General features: G+C 40.4%; 1 protein-coding gene across 3 annotated transcripts; it reads right to left on the bottom strand.

Moving 5' to 3' along the window:
• Nucleotides 1-810: 810 nt before the first annotated feature.
• kifl (kinesin family-like) lies at nt 811-19,602 on the bottom strand. 3 transcript variants are annotated; one of them, XM_079685955.1, is made up of 23 exons: nt 19,080-19,602; nt 18,463-18,624; nt 15,282-15,473; nt 12,743-12,844; nt 10,093-10,193; nt 9,688-9,780; nt 9,488-9,610; nt 9,056-9,148; nt 8,861-8,921; nt 8,627-8,769; nt 8,099-8,275; nt 7,791-7,954; nt 7,542-7,654; nt 7,271-7,377; nt 5,478-5,577; nt 5,179-5,371; nt 4,720-4,900; nt 3,690-3,927; nt 2,919-3,079; nt 2,715-2,819; nt 1,743-1,840; nt 1,577-1,655; nt 811-1,456 (listed from the first exon to the last, which is right to left on the bottom strand). In XM_079685955.1, exons 2-23 carry the CDS (start codon nt 18,563-18,565, stop codon nt 1,406-1,408), a joined length of 2,778 nt encoding a protein of 925 aa, XP_079542081.1. In that variant the 5' UTR covers nt 18,566-18,624; nt 19,080-19,602; the 3' UTR covers nt 811-1,405. The 3 variants fall into 3 exon arrangements, with proteins under 3 accessions (XP_079542081.1, XP_079542083.1, XP_079542082.1); XM_079685957.1 differs by lacking the exons at nt 18,463-18,624; nt 19,080-19,602 and having other exon boundaries at nt 12,743-12,885; nt 15,282-15,408; XM_079685956.1 differs by lacking the exons at nt 18,463-18,624; nt 19,080-19,602 and having other exon boundaries at nt 12,743-14,653; nt 15,282-15,298.
• Between the last annotated feature and the right edge of the window lie 309 nt (nt 19,603-19,911).

The following is a 19,911-nucleotide window of genomic DNA, read 5'->3' as shown; positions in this document are numbered from 1 at the left end:
TATATGCAAACAATTTATAGTGGTTAATTGGTTTGTGTCAATGAATTATCAAAACACACCCAGAGGATGAGACCTCAGCCCCCTCATCAACCCTGTTCCCTCTCCATGTACTCTCTGCCTCTTTGTCTCTCACTTTGTTCTTGTCCACAGAGCTCACAGTACGATTCAAACTATGGCCGTCATTAAAGAATAACAAATCACAGGGAACATGTGCTGAGTGGCCGCTGATCTAAAGCAGCCAACAACACACAGCCATGTTCCTTTTTATGTATTGGCCCATTAGCTTACAAATTACAAAAAAATGCTATTTTTCCCACCTCACTTTGGGACATTTTAATACTTTTGTCTGTACTTTCTGTCATATGTCAAATTCTTTGTGAACCCGCTGCCTGGCTTAAAAAAAAAGCAACAACAACATTTGCGTGTTTCAGAGTGTGCATTCCCAGCCATGGGATCTGACCCCGTAACGTTATAGGAACAGGTCATAGGCCCTGTAAACTTAACCTCTCTAATGGGCTACAAACTCTTTGCCTTTCCCTTCATACAATAGGAGTGCAAACTCGATAACCAGCTGACTTCCAATTTGCCTCTTCAGTTACACGTGGGGCCCTGTGTTGTGGGGGCCTCATTCTATAGAGCCAGGCAGGCAGCACACATTAACAAACTGCACGCAATCCCCTGAATGCATCTAGGGTGATGTCAGCCATCCCTGCATGTGAAACATTAAGGGAATTAAGACAAAAAAACATGGTAAATAAATAAGAGTTCATTAGCAAGCATATCTTAAATAAAAAAGACAGGCCACTCAAGAAATGACACACACTCTTTAACTCTGCTATTGTACACAAAAGTCTATTTCAAATGTGTCCTCTATGGGAAACACTGATGCCTTAACTTTGAACCTTATACGGTGACATGCACACCACACCCTTGGCCTATTAGTGGTGTAACACAAATGGGTGTGTAGCCAACTAGACACATGTTTCATATTTAAAAAATAGCAGGAATTGCAGCAAACATATTTTATTGCAGTAATTTGTGATATGTTGTTAATGCAATTGCTTCTTGTCATTTTAAATAATTAACCATACTTCAGGAAACAAAGTAAGCCAGAGTTATTTGGCAGACAATGAGATGTCAGGAGATAATGACCCAGGCAGTAAACTTCATTTAAAAATCTGTTATATAATTTTTCTAATTCCAATCAAATCGAAAAGAAAATACCGGTACATTATTTGCTAAAACCAATGTACGTTTTCTGGAAATATTGAGAAAATGTTTCTTATAAGTGACATGTTAAAGTAAAAAAACAGAACATTAATGAGAATATTTTTTGTAATAGGTTTCTCACATTCCAATTACTCAAATATTTAAATGAATAGTTTTTCTTTGCTGTTTGAAAGGTTCAAACATCCTCGTCTTCCACTGTCTGTCCTGACCTCAGCCTAATGATGACCTAACAGAAACAAAAATGGAAAAGAAAACAAAGAACTATAGTTAGCGTAACTGTGTCAATGTGCCTATCAAATGTTTTTTGTTTAATTCTACGTATAGATGAATGTCTCTGAACAGATACTTCTTTCAGCTGGGCGATCTCTTTGCTCTCCACATGTCTTTGTGCATTGTTGGTTATGGCCTTCACTCTGGTTGCATAACTGGACAGTTCAGGAAGTTCATGTGTTATTTAGCAGTTTGATAGCATTTAGATATTTAAAATAGATGGATCTATAGTTGTCTCTTACACCAGAGATGTGAGCGTCTCTTCAAGGTTGCATTCAGAAGGAGAGATGTTGACGATCATGAGGGTTTTGGCATTTCCACCCAGGGAGTCCTGCATCACCTGACAAGGGAAGGGAATACATTGTATGATACTGTTAAGGTATTTTAATGTTAAACCCCCTGATGTAGTGTGTCCCTCAATCCCATGCTTTCAACTCCCAGATGGCACTAATAAGGTGTTGTGTTCCTCACAGGGTTAGGGTTTAGCCATAGACTGTGGGTTTAACCCAGGAAATAAAGGGAAAGGGAATTTTTTTGGGAGAGGATTCGGTTGGTTATATTTAGTGAGGAGAACGGAAGATTAAACTTGGCAGGGACTTAGTAATAAACTAACTAACTAATTAACTATTTATACAGTGGTACCTCATCCAACTGGAGTAAACATGCAAACTAAGATGATGTAAGGACCATAAATATTAAGCTGCAGATAGTTTTCCCTTCTTAACTGCCGAGAAGTATGATTTCTCTTTGGATGTCTGTCCAACGGATTGCTTTTTAGGTAGGTTTTTTTGTTAAAGATTTAATCATCGATCTGTTTCTGTTATAATATTATGTTTTAGACTAAGTGTCCTCTCAGTGTTTCCCTTTCCATTGGTGGGTCACTGATGGAACAGACTTATTTAACCTACTTGCTGCAGGTCTCCCTTGAAAAAGAGATCAATGATCTCAATGGGACCTACCTGGTTAAATAAACGTTTGAAATGAAATGAAAATGTACATTCTCTGTCTTAAACATCTTTGAGCACCACAGTAGCATTTGAAGTTTTTGTTCCAAACAATTACTTAAAAGAGATGAAAAGCACAGATCACACTTGGTTGACCTGCATGTCCACATTATGGTTCATGACTTCAAATACAAAAATCACACCCAGCTAATAGGTCATTGCAACAACCACAAAACTTCAAAGAATACTGCTTGTTTTTGCCATCATTACCTGTGTCAGCTTGCTATTCCTGTATGGTACATGAGGCAGTTCTGCAGACAGGGCTGAGATCACATCACCCAGGGCACTCAGTGATTTGTTAATGGAGTTAGCCTCCTGCAAAGAAATGGAGGGGAGAATTTAGAAAGGCCATGAAGAATATCAACTTTCAATCATCCTTACTATCACAAATCCCAAAACAACATCTGAGCTAACCTTTAGCTGGTGGTCTTTGGCCCTGGTCTTGGCTGCTCTCTCACTTCCTGCCAGGTCCACAAGGCTCAGCTTCCCGGTGCTCACGCTGCCATTAGTCAGATTCCTGCTCTCCACCATGATGCACACAATGAGATGGGAGCGGGAACTCTCCACATTCATCTCTTGGGAAACATATACACAACATAAAATGCTCTGATTGGACATTAAATAGTTGCGGATGTTGATACACTTTGGCGGACACTAACAATTATTGTACTTTAATCAATGTGGATTCTTCAGATCCTCATGAGGATAAATTGATTCTGTGTTTTGTTTATGAAACTTCAGAAAATAGTGCAGAAGTACTGATTCCCAATCATATACAACAATTTGTATTTGTAAATGACTGTATGTAAATATGAAATATTTCACGTACAAATAAAAACATCAAACTAACCCTTCTATTCTGTATTTTTTGTACCAGCCTTCCATTCATACTTAAAAGAAACTAAGCTTTATTGTAACTGGTGTTAATAATTGTACAGTGCGTAGTCATCCCTACAACATTCAATGCCTCCTGGAATGACTCTGATGACCTGTGTGCATCCTAAAACAATGCTCCTCCTCTTCCTACAGTATGCTGAGTCAAAGTTCGCTCACTCACCGCCCGGTCCAGTAATGATGTACCTAGCTGCCGCCCCGTCACACTGACTGTAACTAACAGGATTAATCCAAACCATTTAGCAGGGCCCTGTTGAACCCGGCTGCCCGGCACGCCACAGAGGAACTCACTGGTGGCAGAGATGTGTCTGTTGGCGCAGGCCTGCAGGAACAGAGTGTAGAGCTCCTGGGCACTGGAGGCCTCTTTTGTCTCTGCTCCTTGGGCGAACACAACCCCCTTTCGGTTCCTCTTGATCTCCACCCGCCTGACTTGGCCATGGGACGGAGGCTGAGCATGGGCCTCACCAGCCGGGCTCACAAAGAGGTCCTGCAGCCGGTCGTTGTACAATTCCAGCATGTAGGCCGAAACCTGAGATAAGAGGAGGAAGAAGAAGAGGAAGGAAGAGGAGGAGGAGGACGGGTCAGAGAGGAAGAAAGACAAGGGAGACAAAGAGAGGATAGGTTACTTTGTCATGGAAATGGTTACCATATAAAAAGACATGATACATAAGAAAATATCAATGAACATTTATGATTTTGTTTGCCCTCATCACATTGTAAATTATGATTTGATGCCAATGTAAATGATTAATATCTAGATCTGGATATAGATATAGTTTCACGATCTTAGTTTTATGTCACGGTTTTAGTTTGCTATTCTGTTCTCCCTGTGTCTTGTCTTCCTCCCTGTCGTTAGTTTCCCTGGTGTGTCTGATTGTGTTCACCTGTTGCCTTTGTGTTTCTCCTTACCTGCCCGGCTGTTTCTCGTCTCGTGATTACCCCTCCCTGTATTTAATCTTGTCTCTTCTTGTGTTCGGTGTTGGTTCATTATTTGTCGTTCATGTCTCCCTTCATGTTGGTCACCTTTTGTTTGGATGCTACTTCGTACCTGTTCATGGATTCTTGTTTTACCTCGTACCTGTTCATGGATTCTTGTTTTATCAGCTTTTGAAAATAAAGCTCGCCTTTTGTTTCCTTTTGAAACCTGCTTCCTCCTCAATCTGCATTTTGGGTCCTATTCTTCCCCAACCGTGACATATAGATCATCAATTGTACTTATCTTACCTTGATAATAGAAGTAGTCGTTATATATCAGGTCCAATATTGTTATGACTTAATTGATTTAAGAACTTTCCGATCTCACAGAAAAGATGTCCGTTACCTTAAAGTCGAATTTGGTGCTGTTCTCTCGTATGATATCAAAGATGGCGTTAAAAGATCTCGGCATGATCCCGGGGTTCTTCTGGTCCTTGTCCCCCACCATAGTGAAGGTCTTTCCTGAGCCTGTCTGGCCATACGCAAAGATACAGACGTTGTATCCATCGATGGCCGACTGGATCAACCTGAGGGGGGAATATATATTAAACTGCTGAACTAACTGAATTGAGACAGTGTGTTACCTTTGTGACAAAGGGATACTAAAAGTATGCCTTACTTGCATGCGTCAATTGGAGAGATGTAATCCAAAAAGGAGAACATTCTTGATGAATGACAGAATTGAAATAAACTAGAAATGCATCTGAGCAATGGTTAATTTATGCAGAGCCCATTGTATGTGTTTTATGGTACATTTGTACACATATTGGTCCCTGCTTAGTAAGCATACCACCCCCCCCCCCACCTGTTGGTGTCCTGAAACAGGTCTTCCTGAGAGGCTTCAGCAGTGAACACCTTGTCGAACTGAAACTCCCTCGGCCCTCGAGGAGTTTCCACACTGACAGAGAAATCATCAATTTTCTCCACAGCGATGGCTCCGCCTTGAGCATCTTCAGTTCGGCTCAGCGGTCGAATCCGACAAAACACTCTGATTTTACCTGAGAAAAAAAAAATAATAAGACATGAGAGAGGGCTAAATTGAGAAGGACTCACATTTTGGTTTTAAATTCATACATCAAATATTTGACGCTGACTAATATGTACCTTTCATGTCTTCCACCATATTGTAGTACTTCTTCCTCATTGTCCTTTCTGAAGTGTAGTTGTCAATTATTTTATTTTTCTCATCTTTAACTTGCTTCAGCTTGAGAAAAGAGTACAAAACACACGGCTCTATTAAACATGTATGTCAAGCATATATTTATAGCTACATCTACTAGGAGGCACAATAATCCTTATAATACCAAACATTTGATCCATGTGAGAAGTTAAAAACCCATAAAAAGTAATAGGCTGCAATGTAATCAAGTTGCTGTTTATAAATCTAGTGAGAAGCTAGGGGCGCCTAAACCCTTATATCTCAATACAGGCATAATGTGTACAGTATCATCATCATCAACAGCTTTATTTAAAGAGACTCTTCGTCCATTTTTTTAAAAGACATACAACACTCAAATATAAATTAAAAAAGGCAGTTATACCAATGTTTCCACAGAGGTGACTGGCATCGTACAGCACTGAGACACGGATTTGAAAGCAGCATAATGACAGAGTTATGAGACTCATTCAATCAACAAATGAATTTGTATATCAGATTTCTGAAGAGAGCATGGAACGTGTTGACTTGTGCATTACAAAACATTTCACTTAAACTGCATCACCTTGGTCTTTTAAGCAGTATACGTAAACAATTATTATAAGCAACCTGGAGCTTCTTGAGGCTTGCCTTCTTAAACTTGACCCACAAGGGGGCAGTATAGAGACGAGTACAATAAGCTCTAAAGAGGTTCACCTTAACCTTATCTGAACAACACCAAGTGAATTTTCTAGCCAACATGTTAGCTTGTGTATATAAGGCACGCCGCTGTCTATACATGTCATCATCATCATTTCATCTGTAATGATGTGTCCCAGATACTTAGTTTTACAGCAAACAGACAGCACCTGTCCTGACAGATAGAATGTTGGAAAACCAAGGTTATTTTCCCCTTTTGCTCTGCAGATCATTAAAGCGCTCTTCTTACAGCGCTCTTCTTACAGCGCTCTTCTTACAGCGCTCTTCTTAGCATTGTATTTAACATCAAATTTGACACCATAATCAGAACATATATTTAGCAACTCTTGAAATCCAGCACTACTAGGAGAAACAATAGCCAAATCATCGGCACACATAAGATGGTTTACAATCACATTACCAATCACACATCCTGTTTTACAGACACTTAAATCATCTGATAGATCATTCATAAAGATATTAAAAAGGCATGGTGAGAGCAGCTCCCCCTGGCGAACTCCATTACCAACATCAAATGGCGTCGAGACTGCATTCCCCCATTTTATCCGCATGTTCTGGTTGGCATACCAATAAGCCAGGATCCTAATTATGCTGTTAGGCACACCCCTTTGTCTCAATTTTAAAAACAGTTTATGATGGTTAACTCGGTCAAAAGCCTTAGAGGCATCAATACAACCAATCAGAACAGTGGAATTCTGTCTATGTTTCTATCATTTCCTTCAAAGCATAGACGCATAGCTCAGTACCATGCTTGGCCTTGAAGCCAAACTGGTTATCTGAGGTACATAAATAAGAACATAATCTATCTAACAAAATTCTTTCCAGGACTTTGGATAACACGCTTCATCAACATAATGTGATATTTGGCACTCCTAAAGTCTACCCTTATGATAGTTTTTTTTATTAAGCTATTTCAATACTGATGTTATGTAGAATTTGTGAAAAACAGCGAGGGCCAACATATTCTGTTTTTTGAATGTATTATAGATATCAGCTGGGTGGTGACCTTCTTAGAGGCCCAACTTTTTAATAACAGACCAACTTGATCCTGCAGCAGGAGAAGCTGCTGATCAATGCTCTTCACTCCCTCTGTGGTTCGGATCGTCCCTTGTCCCAAGATGTCCTCCAGCTCTGCCACCGTGTCACATTCTGAGAAAAACAGAAGTTACAGTAAAACTGCTGATATAAGGCATGTACCTGTAAGTTCAGACATAGCTGTTGAAGAAAGCTTCCAGCTTTTGAAGATGTAAGTATTACTATTACTGGTCAAATAGGCTGCTGAATGCAATTGGTTGCATTTAAAAGGTATTTACCATTTATTACAGGGCTTTCTCCGGTTTTAATGCAGTCCAAAGCCAGATAAGAGACCTCATAGCCCCTCACTGTTTCTTGTAGTAAGGACATACTTGATTCAGATTCAGCAAACCTGAAAAAAAGAGAAAATCGATCTGAAAAACACATTGATCAATTTAACTGCCCACTATTGAGACTGGCAGTGGCTATTCAATCAATAGGAAATTATTTTTTGTTTATATTTTTAAACTCTTTTCATGATCTCTTACCACTCTTGGTCGTTTGCCTTATCTTCTTTGCTAATACTGTCTTCTCTAGCCATCTGCTCACGGTCCATTTTGTCTCTGGCTTCAACCAACGCGGCTCGATTCTCCTTAATCATCAGGTCCAAAAGAGCTCTGGCCTCAGGCACTGCACTGCAGAGAGCTTGAGCCTGGAAAACAAAACAAAGCAGTCTTATAATTACACAACAAAGTCATAGATTCACAGTGAAGTCAAAGAAAGAGAATGAAGTATTTTCTGCCATATTTTGATGTTACAAAAGTTTTGAATACATAGTTTACTATTTGAACATCACCTTGTGTATGACAGTGGGGAGCAGCACGCTGCAGGGGGACTGGGGCACGGGGGGGACGGGGCTCCTCTGGGCCTCCAGCAGCTCAGTGATCTCTCTCTCCCTCTGATACAGACTCTCCTTCAGCTCCTCCAGGCGGGCTTTAGCCCCCTCCAGTGGCTGCTCCGAGTCATTGCAAGCCTGCATTAAAAGTGCAATCAGTACAGTCAAAACACACATATAGATTTGTTCATGGAGATAGTTTGTTTTTATCTGCTCATGTTTGAGATTTGTTTCAAGTTTTATTTGTACATTTTTTAAAAGACAGTTTAGACTGAGACACATTTAATGGAAGCCAAACCAAAATGATATAAGAGAAATATTTACATTTAAACATGTTTTTTAAATGTACTAATAAGTCATTTTGACCCACATACAGTCCCTCAGAAGGTGTATCTGTCTTTTTATTGGATTCTTTATTTACATGTTTTTAATTTGACATGCACGTCAGATATGAGCTGCAGACAGTCACTATAACCAATTCCAACCCACCACAGTCTGTTGCTGAGCTGAAAGTCCTTTGTTCTCTGTGCTTTCACCTTCCTCAGTAGCTTCCTGCTGCTCCTGGGATGATGCCATCAACATATCTTGTATTTTCCCAACTTCCTGTCGGGCCATTTGCAGCTCCTGCAGTGCTATTCAGGGTCCCAGGTGGTGAATACAGGTGTTAGTATGTTAAGGTCAGGGATTACGCTGACACACATACATGTCAGTGTGCTGACTCACTGGAGGCCTGGTGGCTGTGCAGGACATCCAGCCTGGTTGAGAACAGCTCCAGCATTTTGCTCTAAACGAAAAGCAGGACTCATTATGTAATGATATGTTACATCAGTTGTCTGTATTCTTAAATATGACCCTAGGGGTTGCTAGGCACGCTGAAAGACTTAAGAATTGTTGACGCCTGCCAGATTCCTATGCAACCTTTTCTCTGTGCCACTGGAGCGCCTCCTCTTTACTCCTCCCCCTCTCAGATCTCTGCTCCTCCAGTAGCTGCTCGATCCGTGTATTCAAGGCCTGGAGGAAACAGGATAGGGCAAGCAAAGAAACACATACAAAAACGAATTATTATAATTAAAAAACGCTTTTTTTATGTCCCAACCATCAGGCCTGTAACATTTGAACCGGAATGATTAGTACACTTGTATGTAATCAGAGAGTTTGACTGTATTGTTGAATTAGTCAAAACAAAGCATGCTACATATGAGCTGCAGGAGTTGTAGGGGAGTGAGCCAGTAGCCTACTAATAAGGATGGAAATAGGGAAGGAAGTTGGTTGGGTTTAAAATAATACTTTAGACCCTCAGGTATAAGAGCTACTGAAGGAAAGACAGACCGACTCGTGACCTTCACTGACTTCGACTCTGCTCTCCCAGTCAGCGTTCCTCTTCTCCACTTTATCCTGGTAGACGTCTAAGATTTTCCTCAGAGTGTTCAACTTGTTTTGGTGATGAGATCTCAGCCTCTGCACGGTCCGCTCCTGATCAAAGACACAATTTCTTTAACTGTAATGAGTTAGGTCTCTCTCTCACACCCACAAAGACGGACACACCTCACCTGGTTCCTGCGTGCTGTGACCTGAAGGTTCTCCTCTAACTCATGCACCTTTTCCAGGTGTTTTCTCTTCAATGCTCCCATGTCCTCAGCTATCTGTTTTGGGGTACATGGTAACACACACAAACATCTTATACAGTAAACACAAAATAGCATCATGGTTATTGATCAAATGGCTTCAGGGCAGCAGCATCAGAGCAACCATGTGAGCGTGAGGAAGGACACCGTGTCTGACAGTGACTTCATTGTGTCTGCATGCCCTTCTCCAAAGAGCTGGAAAAATAAATATAAAGTTTGGGGTCATGCTTGTTTTTGTTTAGTGGTATAAACTGATCTATTCTGAATATGGATGCTGTGATACAGTGCTTTTTTGTGCTGCTTCCTTGTTTTGACGCTCTTTATTTTTACCTGATTGATGCAGCGCTCAGCTGACTCGTAGGGGATGTAGATCTTTACATCTTGTGACCTATCAGTTTCACTGCTGTCTGAGAGCTGAGATTCTGATGATCCTGCAGAAATAACATGCTTTAAATCACCATTCAGCTCAGAGCATTCATGCAAAATGATATTTAGCAAAAGGCCTTTCAACCTTTATAACAGGTGTACACATCCCATTTAAAAGTAAAAACAGGATTTGTAATGAATTACTCCTGCTCAATTTAACACATGATCAAGTCAACTAATATTATGTGTTAAGTTAATATTTAATAGATTACCATTTCAAACATTTGAATCCAGCTATTCCAAAAATGTATTTTTGATATACCGGTATGTATTATTTTGAGACGGCTGTTACATAATGTTAACTTCAGACCTATGCATTAGCTCAGCTTCTCTGAAAGCAGAACAGTACATTTCTTACAGAAAAGCATATTTTTTATTCTATTCCATTCTCCCCTTTTACCTAAATCACTTAATTATTAACTGTGCTAAAGTCCACTTCTTGTAGACAACTCATGTTACAACCTCCAGGCTGTAAATGTACCATAAACATTATTATGTCATGCAGCATCATATGTTTCCACCACATGACACGTTTGATAAAACATAAAAAGCTTTAAATGTCTGTTCTGCTTTCAGGGAAGATGCCTGGTTCTGAAATTTACTTTTATGTAACTTGGTTACACATCATATAATAAAGTAACTGTAAAGTAACATTTCTTACATGTTGATGTTTTACAGTAACAAGCCATAGTGATTTGAACGTTTGTTAATGGTAAGCAAAAGGAATTTATGAGAAATCCTGCCTCTTAATCATAACCCTCCTCTAGTCACTTCCCTAGTCCATTCTCTAGTCCCTTCCCTAGTCCCTTCCCTAGTCCCCTCTCTAGTCCCTCCTCTAGTCCCTTCCCAAGTCCCTTCCCAAGTCCCTTCTCTAGTCCCCTCTCCAGTTTCCTCTCCAGTTTCCTCTCGAGTCCCCGCTCAAGTTCCCTCTCGAGTCCCCCCTCGAGCCCCCCCTCGAGCCCCCTCTCAAGCCACCTCTCGAGTCCCGTCTCCAGTTTCCTCTCAAGTCCCCTCTCAAGTCTCCCCTCCAGCCTCCTCTCGAGTTCTCTCTCAAGTCTCCTCTCGAGTTCCCTCTCAAGTTCCCTCTCGAGTCTCCTCTCAAGTCCCTACTCCATGTCCTGTGCCGTTGGAGGCCCCGCCGACTATACTCTTCTGTCGGGGGTCCTGCCAATCCTATGTCCTGTGCCGTAGGAGGCCCCGCCGACTACTCTTCTGCCGGGGGTCCTGCCAATTCTATGTTCTGTGCCCTTGGAGCCCCCGCCGACTACTCTTCTGCCGGGGCTCCTGCCAACCCTATGTCCTGTGCCGTTGGAGGCCCCGCCGACTACTCTTCTGCCGGGGGTCCTGCCAACCCTATGTCGTGTGCCGTTGCAGGTTCGGCTGGGGGTCCTGCCAGCTCCATGTCCTGTCCCGTTGGGGGTCCCGCCGACTACTCTTCCGCTGGGGGTCCTGCCAACCCTATGTCCTGTCCCGTTGGGGGTCCCGCCGACAACTCTTCTGCCGGGGGTCCTGCCAACCCTATTTCCTGTGCTGTTGGAGGTCCCGCCGACAACTCTTCTGCCGGGGGTCCTGCCAACTCCATGTTCTGTTTCGTTGGGGGTTCCGCTGAGAGTCCTGCCAACCCCATGTCCTGTTCCATTGCAGGTCCCGCTGAGAGTCCTGCCAATCCCATGTCTTGTTCCGTTGGAAGTCCCGCCGTCACCTTTCTCGCCGGGGGTCCTTCCAACTCCTGGTCCTCTTCCGTGGGGGATCCTGCCGAAACCTGTCCAACCGGCTCTGGTTCCTGTCCGGCCGACACCGGGTCCTGCCCGGCCTCCGGAGTTGTCCCGTCGCCGCCTTCTTCGCCCTCGGGCCCGGCCCCCTGAGTGCTGCGGTCTTCGCCCTCGAGCCCGGCCCCCTGAGTTTCTCGGCCGCGGCCCTCGGCCTCGGGCCCGGCCCCCTGACTCTTCCAGCCGCTGCCTTCGCCCTCATGGTCGGCCCCCTGAGTTTCTTGATTGTGTTCACCTGGTGCCCCTGTGTTTTCTCCTCCCTCCTCACCTGTCTCTTGTTTCCTTGATTAGTCCTGTGTGTATTTAAGTTCTGTTTTTTCTGTCTGTCATTGTTGGTTTGTCTGTGACTGTGTTCACCGGGGAGTGTTCTGTTTGCCCGTGTTATCCTTGAAATAAAGGTATTTTCAGTGTTATCTGCATTTGGGTCCTGCTTGCTTCGCTCCACCGTAACAATTACCCCTTGGTTTCAATTTGGTTCGGCCAAGTAACTATATATGTTCCTTGCTTTGTCATTTTAGGAGGACAGTTTCTTAACCCCTGTTAAGTTGCCATTATATTCATTAGAGGTATTTTCTGTTGACCTATATATAGGCCTAGATTCTTGACTTATAAAGATTGTTTTGGGGAAATAAAAAAAAAAAAGATTCTTTAAACAACTCCTGTGTCCTGATGCCTTACTGCTCTGTCCCTGACAGCTTATAATACTGCAGTGCCTTCTCACATCCCTACTTAACCCCTTCATCATCGTCCCTCTCCTCCACATGTTTCTTATCATTTTACAGCACCTGGGTTGACATCTTGTCCCGTGTGTTTTCTGTGGTCAGCACCGATCCAGGTTCTGAATGCAGCCCACCTCTTCATCCACAGGGTTTTGTGATGTCTGACAGCTTGAACAACGAAGCAAATGTTTGGGGACAGTGGGAAACAGCTTGAGGAGAGAGTAACAGCAGAGAGAAAGAAGAGCAGCGTAAGAGAAACAACAAGACTTGGAACACATTATACCTTTGCCAAATGATGTTGCAATGTCGAGAATGTGCTTACATTTCAGAATTGAAACCCCACCTCAATATTAATAAGTAGTTCAACTTCCAGCTTAAATTACCATGTGATTTCAGATGTTTTTTCCTGTTTGGTAGCTTTGCTCTGTTCCTAATTCATGGTTTGCTTAATAGAGTATATAAGTATCCCCTGAAAAAACTGGAGAATTCCCCTAATGCAGAAAATTATCTTTTAGTTATTTAACTGAGAAGTTCAAATATTAAATTACATAATCATAAGAGTGCAAACAGATGAATGCCAAATGCTTGAGCTCATAAATCACTCCTACTGCTGTGGGTGTAAGTGTAGGTGTGTGAAACTAAAGTAATTGAAGATGTTGACTAGCAAGATTAATAATATAAAAAAGATCTTTATTGTTTGTTTATGATGCATTTTATTTTTTTTACACACATACATCTCAGTGAAACATTGACATTTCATTTATGATATTTAAAACATGTTTGACATCTCCATGATGATTAATTAGCATGCAGTTTATTGTCTGTTTACATTCCTTAATTAAGTCATTTCATTAATTGTTTTAATTTAAATGTATTTAATAAGTCCCTGTTTATTTTCATATACAACGCAATCCATCCGGGTGACCAGGGTTATCTACAATATTGACACATTCCATAAAGTGCCTCAATTCTGAATATTTCATCACTCTCTGTCTTTCACATTCCCTACCCTCTCCCCTCTTTGTTTCCATATACAGGAATGTGGGCGTGCCGTCATACTGTCTTCCCAGAAACACCTTTGAAAAGAAGTTATGTCAGGTATTACAGAGGAACACTTGTAAGATGTTTTACAGTAATCACGAACTGAACACATAAAGCTATAGTGACTTGAACGTTTATTAATGGTAAGCAAAAGGAATTTCTGATAAATCCTGCCTTTTATTCATCAGAAGTCATGCTTTATTTCTTAAGTATATGATTTGATGCCTTGTCGTAAAGTTACCATAATAATGAGTAGTTTTACTTTCACTGCTTATGAGATGGCCACAGCCACACAGGGTGAAAAATAATTACACTGCACCCTCACCTCCAGTAGTTTTACTTAATTTCAGTAGCAGTATAACATGCCAACAATTAACACCACACATTTGATTTAAATGGTTATGTCTTTATTTGCTTGTAACCTGACATCATTTAGTTGATTCTCACACATTCTAACATAGCAAGCACAAGTTTTTCTTTGTATGATAATGACTTTCTTTGTCTTTGAGTTACTGTGGTCTTCAGGGGAGGTTACTTACTGGTTCAGTAAAAGGCGTGGCTGAGAGCTGAGGACGGATACAAACTGCACAAACCCAATTGGGACGAACCACATGATTCCATGTCAAAACTTTTTGGGGGGGTTTTGTCACTGTACTTTTCTATTCTGATAAATCTTAATTACGCCTTGGTTTCAATTTGGTTCGGCCAAGCAATTACATATGTTACCAAGATTATTTAAACAACTCCTGGAGGAGAGAGTAACAGCGTAAGAGTAACAACAAGTCTCGGAACACATTATTCCTTTGCCCAATGATGTTGCAATGTCGAGAATGTGCGGCATGATCTTACACTTCAGAATTGAAACCCCACCCCAATATTAATTGTTTCCATATACAGAAATGTGGGCGTGCCGTCATTCTTTCTTCCCAGAAACACCTTTTATTGGAGAAAATAAGTTATGTCAGGTATTACAGAGGAAAACTTGTAAGATAAAACAACTTGGGTTATCTGTTTAGTTTGCATTTGGTGAGGAGTTTATAGAGGACATATCATGCTCATATTTTGCCTCTACTATGACATGTTTAAATGTTTTAATGTTCAAAAGGGTATTTATTTTTCTCATACTGCCTGTGCTGCAGCACCTCTTTTCAGCCACTGTCTGAAACCAGAGCCCAGTCTGCTCTGATTGGTTAGCTGGCCGGCGCTGTTGTGATTGGTCAATCACAAGCCTCTTACATACAATGTGTTGGAACGCTAGCCAATTGAAGCACTACATACGTGGTGATGTCCGTATGTATCGGAATGAAAAACAAAGAAGTCCAATGGAGGCATTTCAGTCAGGGGGGGGGAGAGTGTGGGAGTGAAACTCACTCTGGAGGGAACTTTAGGATTTTAGCCTTTGAAGACCATTTACATGCGCAAAAACCTATATAACACAATACAGGGAAGGGAAAACCTAAAAAAGCACAATAGGGCCCCTTTAAAGGTTGCTAAAGTAAACTACATGTTTAGTGCGTGCATGTGTTTCTAGATTTTGTGTTTACAAGGGTTGCACTGGTCTGACCTGCTGGGCGGTCCTCGTACGGGTCGAACTGTGTGTTATGAATGATTGGACATGGCCTCTCATCCTTCAGCTCTGGTACGCCGCCAGGTAAATCCTCCAGTACGTGAGAAGCTGAGACAGGAGCCCGTCCAGGCCGCGAGGACAACTCCAGGTCCTCGGGGCAGGTAGACCTGTTAGTTGTCTCCCAGGCGCCTGAGGAAAAAATGCAAAAAAACAGCCAGACACTGATTCAAAAAATAAAGACCAACTGTCGATGCACGGAGTTAGATATGGATTGATGTAGATATAGATTACTTTTATGACTATCAAGAGGAAATGATCAAATAAGCTACGTACATACATCTTACAAATAATGAAAACATCTGGATAAAAGATGGTTGACCAAATGGGTGATTCCGCCGAATGGTGACCATTTCCGTCCCCAGCATATTAAATGTATAAAAACAAGTAATAATATAAAATAAATTACATTTTATTATTAAACAAATCACCATACACATGAATCCTTGTAGAAATGAAAGATTTATAATTTTTTTATTATAAAAAGGCATCCAAAACACCTCGAAACATAGCCTTTGTTGCCTGTCCCCACAGCCAAACGCTACATTTTACCTCAATGCATAATGAATAAAATCCTTCCAAAATCTTTTTTTTTTTGCATTTAAGTGTGACTACATACTCTATCTACACTTTAAAAAAACATTTCTTATAAAAACTTAATTCAATTTTAGTTAAAATTCACATTTTAGTCGCATCCCAAGGTTTTCACTCAGTGCTGTTACCTAAACACATTTCCCCCTCTGAAAATGTTGGAACATTCCATCGCTCTCATGTTCAGCAGGAAGTGACATCATTTGGATCATTTGAAAATCATGGGAAGATCAAAAGTAAGTTCTCTCATTCATTTTTCCTTAAATTTAATGATATTGTAGCTGTGTCAGAGACGGTAAGTCTCAGAGTTATGTCCTGTTACCTAAATTATCTGTAAGATGGTATTTGTTGAAAAAAAAGTGAAATATTCAGTTAAATCTTAAGAATGTCCTCTGTGTGCTCAAGCTATTAGCATAGATGCTATGTAGCTAGATTTCACACAATTGCTAATTTAATGCTAAAAACTCATTGCTGTTACCCTCATTGCTGTTACCCAAAAAAAGTAACAGCACTGAGTGGCGGTAACAGCAATGAGTAGTGCCCTCTTTTATATGAATTAAAAGAATGCATGAATGTAAAGAGTATAATGAATGAATTAATATTAATAAGCCTAACTATTATTTTGTCATCTGAGATCAGTTTATAATGTAAATCATAATTTCAGGGACCCAATCAACCATTGAGTGCTGCTGAAAAGCAGCGGCGCTATCGCGCACGACGTGACGCAGATCCAGAGAGGAAGGCAAGATATTTAGAGAAGGAAAAGGAAAAGTACAGGTCAGACCTAAAATCAGGCATAAGGAAGAACATTGGTGATGTCAGTGCCAGAGAGCAGCGGAATGTTCGCAGAAAGTGGAGGGAGACGTATCGTAGGCTGAAAGAGAGAAAAGGGGCACTGCAGGACCTTGTCACTCCTCCACACAGCCCTGAGCCAGCACAAGCTGTAGATGTGCAGCCCAGCTCCTCAAGGTTTAGTTTTCATTTGTTTATGTGTGTTGTGTATCTGTGTATCTTTCTTACAGTGCTACGCATAACCAGTTATTACAGTATAGTTATAAAGTAGGCAATGGAAACATTCAAGCTAACATGCAATGTGTATTTATTGTGATGAACTTGTGTTTTAGACAACGGGATGAAGGACGGCGAAGGACCAGGAGAACCAAATATAAATTAGAAAAACAAATTGAAGAGTTACAGGGTCTTCTGACTCAAGAAACAAGAAGAAAGGAAAAATATAGAAAACAAGTATGAATGACTCAGCAGAAGGGAAGGGTCTGTTCACGTGCACTGTCACAAACACGAACCAACAGTCCTTCGCAACACAGTTCATATTTTAATAGGGGCTTCTTCTTGACTCCCGCTATTCTGTTTCTAATGTTTTGTAATGAGATATTTTTTATATTACCAATAGCAACAATGTATTTTAACATGATGTTCTATGTATTGTGTCAAAGCCAGTGCAACACTGAGCTACACAGTCCCACACTCACTCATTCACACACACATGCAATCAAATACTCATTCCTGTTACCTATTTTTTTTTTCTGTTACCAAATGTTTTTTCCGGTTTCTAAATTGTTTCCTCCAAAAATAAAGAAAACACACTGTATTTTTACAATCATATTGGTTCCATCAGTTGTCTGATTGCTTAATTAAATAAATGCTCAATCTTTGGATGAAATTACATTTTTTTAAATGTCCTTTAAAAGAAAAAGGCTGATGTGCATTCTTAGAGAAATACAAATCCGTTCGAAATATAGTGATTTTTTTGTCATAAATATTAATATTTCATCATGTAATCAACCATTTCTTCTACATTACGTCTTTTTCTAAGAAAAAACAATGTATGTGGTTGATATTCTTTTAAACATTGGTTTTAAATGGCATTTGAGTTTCGGTAACAGCACTGAAAAAAATGCAATGATCATCAGCTTTCACAAGTTGTAATAAATTAAATAAAGTAGCCTGAGATTGACCAGTACTGATTTTGAATGAGTAAATGTGTATATTACTAAATTCTATGTTGAAATGGAATGAAAAATGAATTTTAATTTTGAGGATTTACAACAAGCAAATGGTCACCATTCGGCGGAATCACCCAAATGACAACATGAAGCAGCACGCATAAGGCCAGTGTGAAAATATCTCAAAAATAACTGCAACATCAGAAACGGAGAAGACAGCTGTTGAGCTGTTAACAGTAAATGTGATTGTACATGATGCAGTTCTGTTGACATGTTTGCTTAAACTTCTGGTTCTACTAGATTCTTCATGTCCATATCTGCAAACAGACCCTGCTAGGAACACTTTGTGTTTGCTTTGATAAACGTATTGCTCCGCTGCTTCAAAGGCAGTCCAGCAGCTGAAATATTTAAACGTTGTCTCACTGCACGACATACAACAATCATAACAGGTTTTTCTGCAACACATAAACTGATACAGAGAAGAACACAAGAATATCTTCACCACCTTGCAGATGTATAGGTCCCTTCAAATGCAGTTCTTTTTTTCTTGTTTATTGTAAACTCACGTTGTTTGCCTGCGGGGGCCACAGCGTGATGTCTCCCTACTTTCTTTCCCAGGAAGGTCAGTGAGTAAGATCCACTCTCAGCTCCAGAGGAATTCATATACATCGTTTATATACGGAGTGTTTCCTGTCCTATACTGTTCCTGTGTTTGTAGGTGAGAAAATCTGCAGAAAAGACACAAAAAGACTAAAGGTGAAACGCTCAAGTGCATATTCAATATACCCAAATGTTTAACCGCCATTATGAACTGTTGTTCAACTCTCAAACCATTTGAAGATGTCAATAAACGTGCACAGCAGATTCACTCTGCAGTGTTATCCTGTCCAAGCCTCTTCAAGCTACAATAAGCTACAAGCTTCTCTACAGAAAAGTTGGAAAATCCAAGAGTTTGAGCTAATGCCAATTTCCCATGATTTCACAGTGCCATAAAAGAAAACATCTTACATCCAACTTGACACTAAACAAAGAGATTTAACAACTGAAATGTGTGTGACAAAATGACCTGCATTAACGTGAAACTGATACAAATACAACAAAGTAGTTAACACTTGAAAAGAGAGCTTAAGACATGATAAACTGATATAAAACAATAGAAGATAGTTGATGATATAAAGAGTACCTGATCTTAGAGCAGGTGAAATCCCCTCAGTGTGATTCAGTGCAGTTTGAGTGCTGTTATACTGACCAGGACGTGTTGATCCTGATATCTAAGGGGAACCGAACTCTCAACAGTCTTTAAATATTAAACCTGTAGATGGAGTTTCACCAGCTACTGGCTTAAACCCCACAGAGCCTGTTGGTAAAAAGATGCCACAAACACTCCTCAGGTTTCCAGTGTGTATGACACAGATTGTAACTGGATGCTGTCTCACAGACACACATATAGTTCATACACACTATCTTTACTCCATCTCTGTTGTATTTGTTTATTTTTCTGTAGACCTCACATTTTACTCGATCAAGGAAAAAAGACTGAAAAAATGATGATGTGGGAGAATGATCAGGTTTGTTGTGATGAAGAGAACATCAGACATTACAGAACAGATAGTAATTGAATCCAAAATAGATATAGTTGAGTGTATTTTCTTCGTGCCACTTAGTACTTCTACTCCTCTTCTTCCGCTACATTTCAGGGGTGGGGAAAATTGTGCTTTTAGATCCATTGTGTTACTTGCCCTTTCATGCATGAATTATGAAAGCCTCACTCAGGATTTTTTAACCAAGTGTTGTTATTGCTCTTGGGGCATGAAAAATAAGATTTTAGTTTATCTTTCTCTAGTTTCTTTCAAATTTAGAAAAAAAACGTTTTACATGTCCACTTACAGGTGGACAGTAGGCTATGCGTTAAAATCTGAACTGAAAACATGTACATTTGGATATATGATAAATAAAGATGTGCAAACTTAAAATTACATTATAATAACATAAGTATATTGATTTAAGGCCCAAAA

This window comes from Notothenia rossii, assembly GCF_949606895.1.
Source record: "Notothenia rossii genome assembly, chromosome: 6".
Classification (NCBI taxonomy): domain Eukaryota; kingdom Metazoa; phylum Chordata; class Actinopteri; order Perciformes; family Nototheniidae; genus Notothenia; species Notothenia rossii.
The sequence above is the reverse complement of the archived record's forward strand: the minus strand, read 5'-3'. Positions and strand labels throughout refer to the sequence as shown.